The sequence below is a fragment of the Scatophagus argus genome, chromosome 16, assembly GCF_020382885.2.
Source record: "Scatophagus argus isolate fScaArg1 chromosome 16, fScaArg1.pri, whole genome shotgun sequence".
NCBI classification, from domain to species: Eukaryota; Metazoa; Chordata; class Actinopteri; family Scatophagidae; genus Scatophagus; species Scatophagus argus.
In genome coordinates, this window is record NC_058508.1 from 13,790,394 (window position 1) to 13,806,326 (window position 15,933).

General features: G+C 39.3%; 3 protein-coding genes across 7 annotated transcripts in view; all 3 read right to left on the reverse strand.

The window, feature by feature from the left end:
* Positions 1 to 5,004, reverse strand: part of rnf213a (ring finger protein 213a) — a 29,848-nt gene extending 24,844 nt beyond the window's left edge. Inside the window, exons 1-8 of one of the 2 annotated variants that reach the window (XM_046414240.1) lie at positions 4,744 to 5,004; positions 3,745 to 3,863; positions 2,798 to 2,952; positions 1,573 to 2,253; positions 1,288 to 1,466; positions 1,013 to 1,180; positions 487 to 689; positions 39 to 328 (exon numbers count right to left, since the gene is read on the reverse strand). In XM_046414240.1, the coding sequence (XP_046270196.1) occupies positions 39 to 328; positions 487 to 689; positions 1,013 to 1,180; positions 1,288 to 1,466; positions 1,573 to 2,253; positions 2,798 to 2,952; positions 3,745 to 3,844 (1,776 nt within the window). In that variant the 5' untranslated portion in view covers positions 3,845 to 3,863; positions 4,744 to 5,004. Of the gene's footprint in view, positions 1 to 38; positions 329 to 486; positions 690 to 1,012; positions 1,181 to 1,287; positions 1,467 to 1,572; positions 2,254 to 2,797; positions 2,953 to 3,744; positions 3,864 to 4,115; positions 4,723 to 4,743 lie in introns of those variants that run through there. The other variant, XM_046414239.1, reaches the window with a different exon arrangement.
* A 2,367-nt stretch (positions 5,005 to 7,371) lies between these two features.
* Positions 7,372 to 10,095, reverse strand: LOC124072677 (B-cell receptor CD22-like). Of its 2 annotated transcripts, XM_046414244.1 has the most exons (9): positions 9,883 to 10,095; positions 9,446 to 9,799; positions 9,092 to 9,349; positions 8,736 to 8,990; positions 8,500 to 8,587; positions 8,364 to 8,418; positions 7,804 to 7,931; positions 7,664 to 7,723; positions 7,372 to 7,578 (listed from the first exon to the last, which is right to left on the reverse strand). In XM_046414244.1, exons 1-9 carry the CDS (start codon positions 9,935 to 9,937, stop codon positions 7,539 to 7,541), a joined length of 1,293 nt encoding a protein of 430 aa, XP_046270200.1. In that variant the 5' UTR covers positions 9,938 to 10,095; the 3' UTR covers positions 7,372 to 7,538. The 2 variants fall into 2 exon arrangements, with proteins under 2 accessions (XP_046270200.1, XP_046270201.1); XM_046414245.1 differs by lacking the exons at positions 9,446 to 9,799; positions 9,883 to 10,095 and having other exon boundaries at positions 9,092 to 9,423.
* A 912-nt stretch (positions 10,096 to 11,007) lies between these two features.
* On the reverse strand, positions 11,008 to 15,932 carry LOC124072676 (B-cell receptor CD22-like). 3 transcript variants are annotated; one of them, XR_006845568.1, is made up of 11 exons: positions 15,723 to 15,932; positions 14,991 to 15,190; positions 14,569 to 14,919; positions 14,224 to 14,481; positions 13,868 to 14,122; positions 13,393 to 13,480; positions 12,440 to 12,542; positions 12,029 to 12,150; positions 11,888 to 11,944; positions 11,737 to 11,811; positions 11,008 to 11,318 (listed from the first exon to the last, which is right to left on the reverse strand). XR_006845568.1 is itself a non-coding variant. In XM_046414241.1 (10 exons), exons 2-10 carry the CDS (start codon positions 15,043 to 15,045, stop codon positions 11,805 to 11,807), a joined length of 1,296 nt encoding a protein of 431 aa, XP_046270197.1. In that variant the 5' UTR covers positions 15,046 to 15,190; positions 15,723 to 15,932; the 3' UTR covers positions 11,008 to 11,804. The 3 variants fall into 3 exon arrangements, 2 of the variants coding, with proteins under 2 accessions (XP_046270197.1, XP_046270199.1); XM_046414241.1 differs by having other exon boundaries at positions 11,008 to 11,811; XM_046414243.1 differs by having other exon boundaries at positions 11,008 to 11,811; positions 12,482 to 12,542; positions 15,723 to 15,863.
* Between the last annotated feature and the right edge of the window lies 1 nt (position 15,933).

Here is a 15,933-nt window from a genome sequence, read left to right on the forward strand (position 1 = left end):
CACACCTCGGTACATCGACACAAAGACTTTGAACTTACATCTTCTTCGTTGTAGTTTAAGGAGTACCACTTCCTTTGTTTTTCTTCATACACAAAAGGATCCCCATAAATGCTAAAGAACTGATTAAGCTGGATCTGAAAACTTCTCAGGTTGACATCAGTCCAGCTCCTGAGAAGATCAAATATGGTCTCCAGCATTATATTCCCTGCAATCTCTCTGCCTCGAATCAGATCCTTCCTTTGATCAGGCCAGAGCTTCTCTTTAAGGCGTTTAAGCATGCCCTTTGCTGGCTCTGTACAGATGATGTCATCATATTGATGCCAGTCCCCTGTACAAAGAAAGATTACTTGTTACTTTTTTTATTTTTAATTATTATTATTACTTTAACTCTGTGTAACAGAAATATGGCTTTATATAATGTTCAGATGCCATTAGCACACAGGTAATATGACTGGAGCAGACCAGATGAAGGTTACATTACATTACCGTCGGCATTGAGGAGGTGTGGCTTAATAAACAAACATCTGTTGGTAGTAGGATGCATAGAATCCAGTTTGTATATGAACTCAAAGTCATATTTCTTCTTTTTAACGCGATAGACAACGTATTTGTATGGTATCGACACAGACTGAGCTTTTTTGGATGCTGGCAGACTGCCCTCCACCAGAAAACCATGTTCTCCAAGATCCCTGCATGAAAAGGAAAAGAAATTCAAATGTACAGTGTTAAGAGAGTATAAATATTCATAAACAAAAATTCAGAAATATTCAGAAATTGAGAGCAGCCCCATTTGTCCCAGTACATGTCAAAAGCCACAGTCAGTCCTCCCTCTACCACTAGCAGAAGCAGCTTAACCCTGAGTGTGAGATCGTAAAGGTTGTCAGCACCACCGAGACTGTTTGGAGAAAGAGTAGCTGCTGGAGGATTATTTTTTGGATGTACCATTGTTTGATGTGCCCATAAAGTTAACCACCATCTCAACCTCACTGACTGTTCTTTTAATAACAAGTACCTGCTCACAGACAGCTCCGCTATGTTTTCTTCCCATGTCCCAATATGGGATCCAGCCCTGATGAAGATTTGATCTTCATTTGGATCAAATTTGAAATCCTTTGAGAGAACTGCATGGAAGTAAATTGTCAGCCTGTCACCTGCAGCAATGGTCTTGTTCCTAGTTACCCTAAAATGCAAAAACAAATAACAACAAATATAACACACAGACATAAAACTGGCAACAGCGATCTGCATAAAGCAGATAAGTAAAACCATCGGAGAGAAGTTTATCACCTTTTGGGTGGTGGAACAGCTGGTGTGCTGGATTCTGTGTTATCACTACTGTTGTCTTTTCTTTCCTTGTCAGCATCTGAGGTTTGCGCTGTAGTTGATTCCTGCATGCTAGAAGATTGCTGAACCTCCATAGCCTCTGTCATCCCCACCGGGTCAACACTGGAGGATGTGCTGTCAGCCTGTACATTAGATAAACACCTTAAACTCTTTCTCCAGTAAAAGGGTACAATGACAGCTGATCTTTGTCATTAGGAATAACTTCTCATACATTTCAGTCAGCTTTACCTTTGATGGTGTTTGAGGACCAAAAACCATCTTTTGCTCTACTGCAGAAGTGCTGCTCTGTTTCTGGTCCTGCTGATTCTTTGCCTTCTGTTTGGTTTGTCCTTTCTGTTTCATATTTGGCTCCACGTTGGCATTCTGGTCCGGTGCAGGTTGTTTCGTGGCGGCCGTGTCAGTCTTGTTCTTTGAGCTTTTCCCGTCAGTCTTTTCGTCATTGGTCTTCGTCCTTTTGCCTGAACCTGGCTGAGAAGTCGTACTCTTGCTGTGCTCTGAGACGACAGGTTGCTGAGTCTGAGCATCACTCTGAGCCGTACTGACTGTCTGATCGTCCATTGATTTTGGTGCATTGCTCTCTTCCTCATCAGGGTAACCTGGAGCTTCCTCTGAGCTTTTTGCCTCTACTGTGGCAGCAGTCTTTTCACTCTGAATGACTTTTGAGTCTTCAGATGGTGCGGCAGGAGCGTTAGATGCTAAGGAAGTCGGCTGGCTCTCTAGGGAGGACAGCCCGTCTTGGGGTGAGTCCGATGTTTCATCAATTGCATTATCTGAGCTGTCACTGTCAGACAATTCTCTTTCACCCTTTGTCTTCTGTCCCTGGCTGTCTCCCAGGGAGACATGGGACTGGTCAGAATAACTTTGATCTTGGTCATCTTTCTTCTTTTTACCTTTTTTCTTCTTTTTTTTCTATGATGAGAAGAAAGTAGAGGATAAGTGTATAAGCTGCTGTACTGCTACCTTGGATTTTCACTGTGTGAAACCAAGCCACAATCTTTAACCTAAATATGGAAAGAAAATATTCTTACCACTACAGAGAGATTTACATTTATTTTTTTATTCATGTATCTATATCATGATTAGCATTCAATTAACTGAATTGTTGGACTAGAAGTGTGAATTTTAAGAAAAAAAAATGTCCAAGCTTCCCCTGAAGTCAAAGTCAAGCTGACTGTACTGTCTGAAAGTGAAACTTGTAGAGCAAGTTAACAAAAAGTGGAACAGACTTTGAGATGGTTCTCTGTTTATAGGTGCTAATAAAAGGGATGATCGTATTTTGACTTAACTGTCTTGTAGAATAACTTTTTCTTCAGTTAGTAGCTGCTGACTTTTTCACACAATACTAAAAAATGAAACAGCTTGCACTAAGAAGAAATGCTAAGCTACAGTGCCACGCAGTAAACAGATTGTTTAATGTTAAGCTAAGCATGTGCTTGAGAACTATTACACTCACCTTTTTCTTTGGGTGGCTGATGGCCTCATCACTCAGTCGTTTGGGGGATTTATTGGATTGCTTGGTGTCCACAGGTGGGACATTATTCTCTGACACTGATTTCTCAGCCGTACCTTCCAAGTCGGCTACCAAGGATTTGGGCTCATCTTTCGTATCTGGATTCAAAATATGTGACATAACAATCAGACCGCATCCAGAGACATGAGCGAAAACCACTGTGACTAACAGGCTGAATGATAACTACAAAGTATGGTAAAATGTCAGTGTTATCAACAGTAGTGTCCTGTCGCAGGGTAATTTGTATTCCAGCAAAATCCCATCGCAGAGCTGGTAAAAGATCTCAAGTATGCACTCAAACCTTAAAAAAAGTTTTCAGTAATCACCACATCATTTAATACAACCATAGCTGCGTCCAAATGTCTGCAAAAGTATGGACATAAAATGCAGATATGCTGCCATCTTGAGGTAAGAGAATAACACTTGACAACCAGTTCCTTTATTATTTTTTTATAGTTAAGCACTTTGTTATTTTGCTTTTATAAATGATATATAGGTAATGTCATTTAGGCTCATGACACAGCTATAGAGACAATAACGGTTTTGAATGACTGAACCCACATTTCCTCACTTTTTGTCTTATTAACTTACTTTACATACAAGTTGTTACATTTATTTTTAATCTTATGTCTGGACAATTTTACATCCAACCAAAAACTATGGAAGGTGATGGTGTAGGCCCACTCATAAAACCTCCTCAGCCTACTACAGCTCACTGTTAGTCAGTGTTAATGCACAGAATACCTCTATGTCAACACAGTATCTTTGGAGCACATACATATTACATACATAGTAACATAACAGCATTTCACATATTGCGTGCATCTTAAGATCACATAAGTACAAATATTATATTAAACCGTTTTCTTTTTTTTAATGAATCTACTTACCCTGTGTGTTTGTAGTTTGGACAGACAGGTTCGTGCCACATTTACTGCAGAATCTGGCTGTCTTCTCCACAATTTTATGGCCACAATCTGGACACTTCATCTTCAGACTTTGATTATCTCTGCAAAGAAAGAAACGATTTCATCTGAAATGTACCCTGAGGACCCGCCCTGCAGGAGAATCCTTTCACTTTCAGTCTTGCCAGTTCAGGTCTTGGGAGACTGTGTTCTTCTCTGCAAAACCACCACTCAGAACAAAACACTTTGTTCCATTTGGACTTTGAGCAGTCTAAACAATACACGGATGCAAGTGACTGAAATGGTAATAATTGTGCAACAATGTCCGGCTAACTAATGTCCAATAACAAACTTACCTCATCCAAAGAGGGGGAAACTAAGAGGTCTCACCAAGCACTACAGTATTCTAACGTACTCAAGAAAAATACGCTTTAGAAAAGATAAACATTGGTCAGAATTTGCTTTCAGAAGACAAAAAATACTGTTCTGTATTTTAAAAATTGAAAGTCTCTTTTTTCAAAGAGCCTGTTCAGGAAGGGCCTGTTCCTGATCAAGAAGTGGAAACAACGTTTCTCGACTGCGGAGTGGTTCCTCTTTACAGTGAAAAGATCTCTGGCCGCACAGTTCGGCCAATCGCATATTTGCGTCGTCTATATATGTTTTAAGTCACTTCCTGTTTCGAATTCAGTCTGTAACCTCGTAAACATCCATTATTATAAGTGCACATAGGTCACAGTTATCGACTGTAGTAACAGCTCTGTGTATGACGTGTCCCTGCTGCAAGCTGACAGCGAGTTAAGTTAAACTAGCTTACTAACTCGCTCTATAAACAAGCCTGTCTGCTGAGACGCGCACGTTAGCTAATATTATCCCACTCAGTTTGATCCTGACCCACTTCCCAGAGAAACAGCGACAGCAAAATGTGCAGGTACAAGAACAGGTGCCAGTGAATTTACATTCAAAGCCCGTTTGAGGCAGACTTACTCAGAAGTGTCCTGTGACAGGGAGGTAGCTGATAGCTGCAGCAGCAAATGGGACCGGATTGTTCCTAGTTTGTCATAACGTAAGGTCTGACGTTATCACCTGCAAAACAATAACAAACGTTTTCGGAGTCCGACCTGAGCCGACTGCGAGCTTTTCTTCAGCTGTACAAAAAGCACAGCCCAGCAGTCATCTCTGCAGCACCAGCGACTCACCGGCAGAGAATCGCATCATTCCCTTTCATTTCCGCATATTCCATAAAGTTTCGTTTTGCCAGAAATGGGCGTAAACTAACGTTAATAAAGTTTACTTTCTTAATGACTCACGCTGGAGGCTTTTAGACTGGGGAACAAACTATCTTAAGTTTCCATTCTGCACAGTTGAACCCTTAAAATCAAATTAAAGTAACCCATGGAAAGCACGATTGCTTTGCATTAGAATGATTTATGGATTGTTTGATTTTCCTTTTGTATTGTTTGTATTTTTATTATGAGTATTTTGCAAAGGGAAAGCTATCACAAAACATCAAGGTGTGCAGTATATTCTCTCCTTTCATGAAGAAAAACATTGTCACACAACTTGATGACTTGTGGTATAAAACACTTATTAGTTATATTACGTGCAAGCTTTCAGGCCCTCAAACAAGCATGTCTGCTTATGGCTGTATTTTACTTTATCCTTGACTTTGAACAAGGGCACATCCAGCTGGTTGTTGTGACATGACCAGCACTGGAAATCCCCCATATGATGTGCGCAAGTGTGTGAATAAGAAGCCAAAAGAGCCCTAGAGCAATATAAAGTAAAACCTTCCATAGCTCACACCGAATGTTAAATAAAGCAGCGGCTACATAAGGGGGAGGTGTGTATGCTTCCTACAGCAAACAACCAGAATTCCTCATGGCAAAGTCAGGTTTGTTTTATTACATGGACACAGGCTGAAAACAATAGAAACTAGAGCTGAAGTAAGAAGACAAAGGACTCGTCCTTGTGTTGTAGTTCTTTGATAATACTGCTGTACTCTACTGCTGCTACTGCATCCTGTGTTTTCTTTGAGAAACCCACACTTAAAGGAGATCCACATTATTATGTTCCTCTAAATTCTCAGCAAAGTGAAACACACTCGACCTGCAGATGTTTATTGTTATACTGCACGTCCGGTGATGCTGGTCAGATGACCTTTCATCCTGTTATGAGGTGTGCCTCTGTACAGCTCTCACCTGACACCCACTCATCCATTGAAGAGAGAGCTGTGTTGCATGTGACAGAGCGAGGAAGGCTCAACACGAACTTGTCTTAGGATGCTGTGTTGTTAAATTGTCAGCAGAGGGCAGAAAAACCTGGAATTTGAACAAGTTTGGGTAACAATGTTCAACCTGAGTCTGTACCAGGTAATTTCAAAGATAGATACTGTTCTCATTGGAGGGGGAAAAAAAGAGAAAAAGAAAAAAAAACCTCGCTGAGACACCCAAGATTAGTATTTCAGCATGTGTTTCAGTTTCATTTTGTTCTGGCACATTGCCATGGTAACCTGGTCTGTACTCCCAGGTCAGGAGTGTCAGACCGCAGGTATCGAAACGTGTCCTTATCATGCAATCTATATATATATATATAAACAATATAGTGATACAAAATATAGAGTCCCCTGCATGAACAAGTCAAGTCAAAAATAAAACTGCATAAGCTGATATTATTAAATTCAATTAAAGTCAGAGCTGTTGTTTGCAGGGTGTTCATAAACCCAAAATGATTGAAAAAAGCTTGTTTGTTGTCTCATATACAGAATGTATGTTGACCCCACTGTGCCCAGATAACACAGTGCATAGCAAGTTGAGACATGGGAATGACAAAAGACCACAGGACACAAGAATGGAGTTGGAAGTGACAGAAGAGGCTGTGCTGGAAAAGTACTTAGATTCTTTATATAAAAGTATTAATACAACAATATAAACATGATGCACTGCAAACAAAACGTTTGCATTTAGGTGTTAGATGTTGTTAGATAAGTTAGACAGTTAAAATTCAATTGCATAATTTGTTTAGAGAGATTATAATTTATAGAAGTAACAGAAAGGTACTCAACAGCAAATTAAGAAGAAATATAACATGCAAAAAAACACTTATTCTCTTCGACGTGATGCTGGGATATTTTTGATCATTTTGATATTGAATTTGATTGCCAGCAGACTTCACCCTGCTGCAGGGAGTGAGTCAGACCATAGACTGAGACAGACTAGCAGAAGGAAGTCATCCGCAATGTGTCACCATCGGGCCTGAGCCTCATAGGCGCTTGTGTTGAATCAAGCCCGCAGGAAAAAAATGAAATGGCACTCTGGATTCTCAGTGTGCGGCCAACAACATCACTGTAGCTGCAGAAATGATGCATATCAAAACATGTATTCTCTAACCAGCATGTTAAACTAAATTTCCCATGAGATCATGTTTCGAAGCCAGGATGTGCAACTCCTTTACAAAACTAGCAACCATAACCAGCACGAGAGTAGAGGCTGATGGCACATTTCATTTTGTTCCAAACATTTTTGTTAGTTCCTCTTTCTTCTGATTTATACCCTCAGTGCTGATCTTGGGTGAAATATGTTAACTGCAGCCTTAGGTTTTGTTGAAATTTAGATATTTTAGACATTTTATTGGAGGAAAATATTGATCTTCACTGCAATGCATGTGCAGTTTATCTTAAGTAAAACACAAACCAAAAAGAAAAACTTCCTCAAAAACAGATGTCCTCAAAACATGATGTCTTTACACGTATTACTGAAAAACAGCTTGTGTTTGTTGTTAAATCAAAGAGTCTCAATATATGAAGGGCTCTGCAGTTGTTTCCTGAAAAAGGATAAAAACGAGTTTGTACATAAGCTATCTTAAGCAAAGCATTTCTGATGACGTGCAAATTCATGTGGAGTTTTACCTGTACACCGTGTTGTAAATCACATTTCCATAATCATGATGTGAGTCCATCTGCTGCCCCCTACAGGTGATACCGTTGATGAATACATGAGCCTCTCATGTGACGTAAAGAATTATTTGAAAAGTAAGAAACAGTCTCACGTGTTTGACTTTCTCTTTGTGTGAAACTCAACAGTGGTGTAGAAGATTTCTGTTGTTGCTCCATCACTCTGATTTCCCTCTGGTGACTGGTTATTGTCAAAAGAAGTCCAGTTGACGTACACTACATCCTTAATAGAACACCACAAGACAAATTAGTGGACAACAGTGTGTGGAGGATTTAGTTGCACCTGTTGGTAACACTGCAGACTGCAACCAACTGAACAACCCTCACCCTCCCCTCCTCTCCCAAAAGGCGTTCCCTAGAGTTTTGGGCTGTTGAGATGTAAAAGATCCATTCTGTTGTAATGAAAACACAACAATTCTTAGTTTCAGGTGACTATACAAGAATGAAAATATAATTAAGGATATTGTATTTTATTTCTGGCAATAGATCCCACGAAACCCTACACACAAGACCTTTAACATGTTTGAAGATGAAAATCAGGGCAACAGCAGCTTATTGTGCTGCACAGTTTGTCTCGAAGGTTAGATCCACAAACAAAATCAGAAACACTTAGAGCCATACAAATCAGAAATAGCTGATAAAATGATAATGTCACCTGTGAGTCCTCCTTGCAGTCAGTCTCTGGTGCTCTTGTTCTTTTTTTCTGGAGTCTGAAACACATAAGCAGACTTTGTAACATCATCACATCACACATTGTGATGTGATAGTGATTCAGTATCAATATAGCTTACCTTGTGATGGCAATGACAGTGGTCACAATCAGAAGCGTAGCAACAATGGAAACGATAAGTGCTTCTCTGTTAAATATCGTCCTATGATCTGTTCCGCAAAGGCAGTGTATTAGCTTTCAGAGTCGCTCATGAGTTACACTTCTATGATTCTTAACAACAAATAAAAGGCTGCATAAGTGCCCTCTAGAGTTAGTGTACCACCGCTGAAGGACTTGCAAAATGAATGATCAACTTACGTTTAATCTTCACAGTCACAACAGAGGAGTTTTGACTTCCGTGTTTGTTGCTGGCGCTGCATAAATACTGGCCTCCATCATCAGAGAACAACACAGGCTGGTGTCCCACATCCACAATGTCATTACCATCTATTTTAAACCAAGTATAATTCTCCACTGGAGGGTTTGCATGGCTGCTGCAGATCAGGGTGACGCTGCTGCCGACATCCACCTCCATCGATGGTGTGACAGACACTGATGTGTTCTTAGGGCCATCTGAAAGAAAACTGAAGCTGTTAACCGTCAGAGGAATCATGTGGCAAACTCTCAGATGATGGATTATTCTGCAAAGTGATGATCTTGTGTCCTGCACTCACATTCAACATCAATATTTATGGCTGCTGAAGTAGTTCCCGTGTGTGTGTTTAGAGAACAAGTGTAGTTTCCAGAGTTTGTGGAGGACATGTTGCTTAAATGAAGCACAGGTCCTTGGTTTATAGGTTTTCCGTTCTTTGACCAGGTGAAAGAAGATGAAAAAGAGCTGTTGTCACAGCTGTTTATACAAGTCAGTTTCAGAGAATCACCTTCCTTCGTTGTTCCGTTCCCACTGGGGTTTGCCACAGAAACATTCAAATCTAGAAGGGCAAAGTGCTGCTGAAATATGAAACTTTACAGACTGAAGTGCAGAGAAGAGTCACAACTATAGTTAGCTTATGAAAAAGAAAACTTACCAACAACCTTTAATGTACCAATACCATCTTTACCAGTCCACTGGCCCTTTACGTCGTCGGTTGTAAATCTGAAGCTGTATTTTCCGCGATCATTATGTTCTACTTGGTCTATTTTGAAAGAACAATTGCTTTTTTTGTTGCCAATATACTTAAATCTTGAGGAAGTATCATTCCTTTCGCTGTCAAATATGAAAGGACCTACAAATATACTATTATTTTCGTGGCCCCACATAACTTTTTTCACAGTCAGCTTTTCAGGATAGTAAAATGAGCAATGAATAACAACAGATGAGCCTTTCACTGCACAGATACTTTGTTGATGATATTCCACTTTCCATTTCTGGCACAGAGCACCTGAAACAAATGGATTAATGCATAAATTATTTCATCCTACAGATGTTTCCTTAAAAAAAAAAAGACATAATCGTTATACTTACCAGTCAGAAACAGGAGCATTTGTGTCAACATCAGGTTTCTGTGTCCAGTGCACATATTGAAGCTCTTTCCAAGTAATCACAAAGCTCTTATTTGATCTTAAATTGCTTGTTTTATACTAAGAACAAAGAATTAATGTGTCTTCTCGCTTCCGCTACAGAACAAAGCTTCCTGTAATTTGAAGTTTTGGATTGTTCACTGCGCCTGAAATTAGGTCACATGAACACACACCACGGATTCAGTGAACAGCTTAAATCTAAACGTTATACATATGAAACCAAACCCTGCACAGAGGAAATGACAAGCCAGTTATGTTGTTCTTGTGGGCAAGAGGGGCACAGAGTTACTGTAATACTGGAACTTTTATTAACAAAATCAGACAGCACTGGCCAAGTCTACTGATGTTTCATTTATTTTCTGTGTTTACTTTTGATAACTTGGCTCATAAAGCCAAAATTCTTATCTGCATACACTATGTGATGTATTGTTCAATATGTATATGTTATATACCAGAACAAAACATCAGCTATTAATATGCATGATTCAGCAAAGTAAAAACAAAGAAAAAAAAGCAAAGAAAGAAAAGAAAGTTGCACAATCAGTTGGATCTGAAGATTCCCCAGTTTGAAAATATAAAAAAAGTTTTGGGGTATGAAGTCAGAAATTAGTGTTTCCCCAATGTCTGCAGCCCACTCCCCACCTCAGCTTGAGGCTAACACCTCGAGACCACATGGCCTGTTGCTGGCAAAGCAACTCTCTGCTCTGTTTGAGGTGTAGGAAAAAAAAATTTGAATGTATATCTCTAGCTCTGCTGCATCATTTTATTTAAATGTTCATCATGACTCTGACAGCGTTATAAGAGTGCAATGCTAAATAAGTTAAGCTATCTTCTAATTATCAAAAGGCAGTTTAGAAACAAGTCAAGTCATTTCATATATTTTTTTCTACATTTTATTGAAAAACAATTAAGGTTATTCAGATGGTGCAGTTTGTTTGCAGTGAAGACATGACATGCAGCTATAAGATGCATAGATGCATATGTAAGACATGCTGTTCCACCACACAATGTTTGTAGTTTCTCTCATTTTTACAATAACAATTTGTAACTCACATAACTACTTCTTTCACATATTTAACAGTTGGTTTTAATTAACTGAACGTGTTACAGTTGTACAGTATAAGTTTACAGTTGGGAACTGCAAAGACAACAAAAAGCCAAAGAACTTTCACAAGAATTAAACAGGAGTGCGTATGATTTGAAAACACTGAGCACCAGAAAGCAGCTAGTGAGTGCATGTACATTCACACACATTTGACCCAGAGGTATGATGCAAGAAATACAAAAACAAATCTTTTTCAAGGTTTTTCCTTCTGATGAATCCTTGATATATGGAGGGTCATTCAACACCAGTTTTAGATACTAGCAGATTCCACCCTCCTGTAACACAGAGGGATGCACAGACAAGAAAGATCATCCTGTGAACATGCACCAGTCGGGTCTCAAATTCACAGTTGTTCCAGTGAAGTGTACACTGTAGAAAACTTATGAATTCTCATACATACACACAGCCAACAGAATCATTGCAACGGTGGGAAAACAATAAACAAAACATTTGTTCCCTGGCCAGCATGTTCAGCTACATTTCCTGTTACATTGTGTTTTGATGCCAAGTTGTGCATCACCTTTATGACTCTTGGTGGTGTCTTTTCATTTGTGTTATAATTATAACAAGTTTTTTCTTCTTGTCTGGATTACAACATTTATTTTTACTGCAATGCATGTGAAGCACATCCCATAAATCTGCAAAACCTAAGGAAATAAAAACAAAAACACTGAAAACATTATGCTTGTTCACCTGTTACCGAAAAACAGCATGCGTTTGTTGTCAAATGAGGGAGGCTCCACATATGAAGGGTTTGAAGGTCACTTCCTGAAAAACAGAATGCAAACAATGATCTGCCTTAAGCAAATAACTTGTTATTAAATGTGTATTTCCTGAGCCTTACCCGCACACTGTGCTGTAAATCACGTCCTCACCATCATCTGAGTGCATCTCCTGCTCCCTGAAGGTGATACAACAATCAGCACATGAGCCTCTGATGCGACAAACGTGGCATAAACGGCAATTAACTGCAAAACCATCTCACATGTTTGACGTTCTTTTGCAGTTGAAGTCGACGGTTATATAGACAAGTTCTGTTGTTCTCCCCTCACACTGATTTTCATCTTGTGACTGGTTGTTCTGACACATGAGCCAATTGTCTGTATTCTGCACACGATCACAAAGAAACAACACAAGATCAATTAGTGCAGAGCAACATCCTCCTCTTACACCTGCATTCACATTTCTGTTATGAAGCGCGGGACTTTACTACCCACGCAATGAAAACAACCCTGTGTTTTCTTATCTGATGTATCTGATATTTAGCACACACTAAGGATGTACGTTCATGTTGCCTTTGAATTGCTTAACCCACTTGCAGAAAGCATCCATACAACTGACAGGCCTTATTGTAATATAGACTGCAGTGTCCTGTATATAATCACAAAAAAGTCACAGTGGAAGGTGGAGAAGTGAAGAGCGAAACTGCCAGGAGTACCACAGTCAGTATGTCCTCCCCACAGTCAACCTTTGGTGTCCACACACGCTTCATGTTGAGTCTGAAATGTAAAAACACAGTCATTGCTATTGGATATAATCATGATGTGTATAGAGATATAATTTTGTGGCATTTGTCCTTTATTTGAGCACATTCCATTTAATGCATACTTCAAAAAAGAAACTACTGGTTTATGATATGACAAAGCTCATATAGTTGGGTCATTCAAAAAGAGACATTTCCTCTCCAAACTTATATTTATTTATATTATTAGATTATTACATATTATATGATATTTATTTTTAATTAGCCAAAAAAAAAAAGCCAAAATTCTGTTAGGATAGCAATATTAGGATTATACTAGCTGACTGTATGTCGAGTAGCTACAATTTCAATTGCTACAACAGTGAAATGCTTATGATAATACATTTCACTGATGTTACTTACATACTGTTACTTGGGATTTTGAACACATGACTTTTACTTGTAATGGAAGATTTTCCTGTGTTTTTTGCAGAAGTTGAATGATATCATTACAGCAAGGACTTTGAGTTGACTTGGAGGAAATGGGTGGTGGGCTGCTCGTTACTTCATTCAGTGTTCATGTCTGTATTTGCATGTTTGTTAGTTTCTAAGAGAACACGTGTGTTCCTCCAGTGTTTGTCTTCTCTGCACCATCTAAAGGCTTAACCATTTGTCTTTTCATACTAGTGTGAAGTAAATGTATCTGCTTAGCCAATCAGGATGCTCCTGCTCAACCCTAATGGGGTTGCAGCTGTCCTTTTTCCTTTTCTGCAGTTCTTTGACCACAGCAGATGATACGAGCCCTTTTCAGATGGGGAATATGCAACATTGCACTCAGATTAACGTAGAGGGGCGCATGCCTGAAAAAGGACAGAAATACCGCTTACCTACTGATGACAACAATGGCGGTGACAATCAGAAGCACAGCACTAGTAGAAATGACAAGTACGTCTCTGGTAAATGTTGCCCAGTATGCTGTGAAACAAAGAATGACTGATGTCTCAACGTGTGACACAGCATAATTTATAAAAACGATTCATTAAATGAACCCTAATGTTTTGTTTGGCAAAAGCCTAGCAAGAGTTTGTTAACAGGAGGTCCCACTCCCAACTCACAGTAATTTTTTTTTGACTGTGAGTGACTTTTTGGTTTTGCTCTAGTCGATTTTCCACATATTGCAGTTGTGGTTTGTGGGACCCCAAAAACCCATTAAGTTAACAAAGCAAAAGAATTAAAGTTTAATGATCCTTGTAAAGAATTCAAATCACGATACCAACGTTTTCAAGCTGTTTGTTCATTTCTATCATCATCATCATCACCCACTAAACAAGTGCTAAATAACAACCATTTTAAACTACTTACGTTTAATCTTCACAGTCACAACAGAGGAGTTTTGACTTCCGTGTTTGTTGCTGGCGCTGCATAAATACTGGCCTCCATCATCAGAGAACAACACAGGCTGGTGTCCCACATCCACAATGTCATTACCATCTATTTTAAACCAAGTATAATTCTCCACTGGAGGGTTTGCATGGCTGCTGCAGATCAGGGTGACGCTGCTGCCGACATCCACCTCCATCGATGGTGTGACAGACACTGATGTGTTCTTAGGGCCATCTGAAAGAAAACTGAAGCTGTTAACCGTCAGAGGAATCATGTGGCAAACTCTCAGATGATGGATTATTCTGCAAAGTGATGATCTTGTGTCCTGCACTCACATTCAACATCAATATTTATGGCTGCCGAAGTAGTTCCCGTGTGTGTGTTTAGAGAACAAGTGTAGTTTCCAGAGTTTGTGGAGGACATGTTGCTTAAATGAAGCACAGGTCCTTGGTTTATAGGTTTTCCGTTCTTTGACCAGGTGAAAGCAGAGTAGAGATGGTCGCCATCACAGCCGTTCATGCAGGTCAGATTCATGGAGTTGCCCTCCTTTATTGTTCCATTCTCATTGGATTTTGTCACCAAAATGTACAAATCTAGAAAAATAAAGCACAGACGTTCAACTTTCCAGGTTGCAAGTTAAACTCTCTGAATACAAATGTATATATAAGAAAAAGACTTACCAACAACCTTTAATGTTGGGCTAACGTTATGAGGCCAGAGACTTTTTCTCTTATTTATAATAAATCGGACAGCATATTTTCCTGCATCATCACAATCCACTTGGTTTATTTTTAATGAACAATTGCGCTGTTTGTCACCAACGTACTGAAATCGAGAGGCGACTCTTCTCAAATTGCTGCCAGATATGAAATGACCCTTGAAGTGATGAGACTTTACATGACCCCACATGACCCTCTTCACAGTCAAGTTGTCAGAGAGGTGAAATGAACAAGGAACGACGACAGACGAGCCTTTCACTGCACAGATATGTTGCTGTTGGTATTCCACTTTCAATGTACTACAGAGAATACCTGAAAAAGATGGATTCATTCACAGGTTTAAATATATAAAACATTAAATGCCACCTAGGTGCTCTACTCACCAGCCAGAAACAGTGGCATCAGTGTCCATGTCAAGTTTCTTTGTTCAGTGTGCATGTTTCCAGCTAAAACCAAGTCAAATCACCAAAGTTGTTGTTTTTCTTTTCTTGGAGCAGTAGGAATGCGTCTCTACTCAAAATACACGAATGGTTATTTTCTCTTCGTCATCTGCTTCTTCTTCACATACTGTAGGCGCAGCTTCCTGTAAATACAAAAAAAAAAGAAAAAAAAGTTTTTGTGTCACCATAACAAAGTTCTGAGCCTGTGAAATCAGATCACATACGCCACAGCCTGACTCGGTACAGCGCTTCAGCCTTTTTCTCTTTGAATGTGACATGTCAGAAACTAGGCCCTCTTCTGACAAAACCTGTGTCCTGTGCAGCCTTATGGCGCTTTGTTGTGGTCAGAGTCAGGGGGTGTATGAGATGAAGAAGACGAATGAGTGAGCTGTTTGTTCTGCATGTCTGGCAGTGGGGGGAAAAAACATGCTGAAAATGTTCAACAAGTGTAATTCTAGAAAAGTTTAACAGGGCAAATGAAATGTTTTTCACTCTACTAAACAGTGATATAAACATAAAAACAGATGCCATCATTGTGTAAAATAATTTAAATGACCAACATTGTCTGTCACCTCTCTACACTACTTCAACGTCTCTACAGCTCTCTATGAATCTTTTTTTTTTAAAGATTATTTTATTTAAATCCAATTTAATCAGTTCTCTTGTATACCTCACCTTGATTAATTCCAGGACCATCAATTTACAGTCAACTTATCCCACCTCTGTTGACAATCCACTATTGCTTTTAGAAAAAAAAAAAAGGTTTTATGGCAGAAATTGATGTCGTTAAGTTCAACACTGTATTTCAAACGTTCAGGATTTAACTGATACTTCAACCAAAGATGGTCAGGAGATGAGTTTCTCTGAGGTAGGTGTGTGTGTGTGT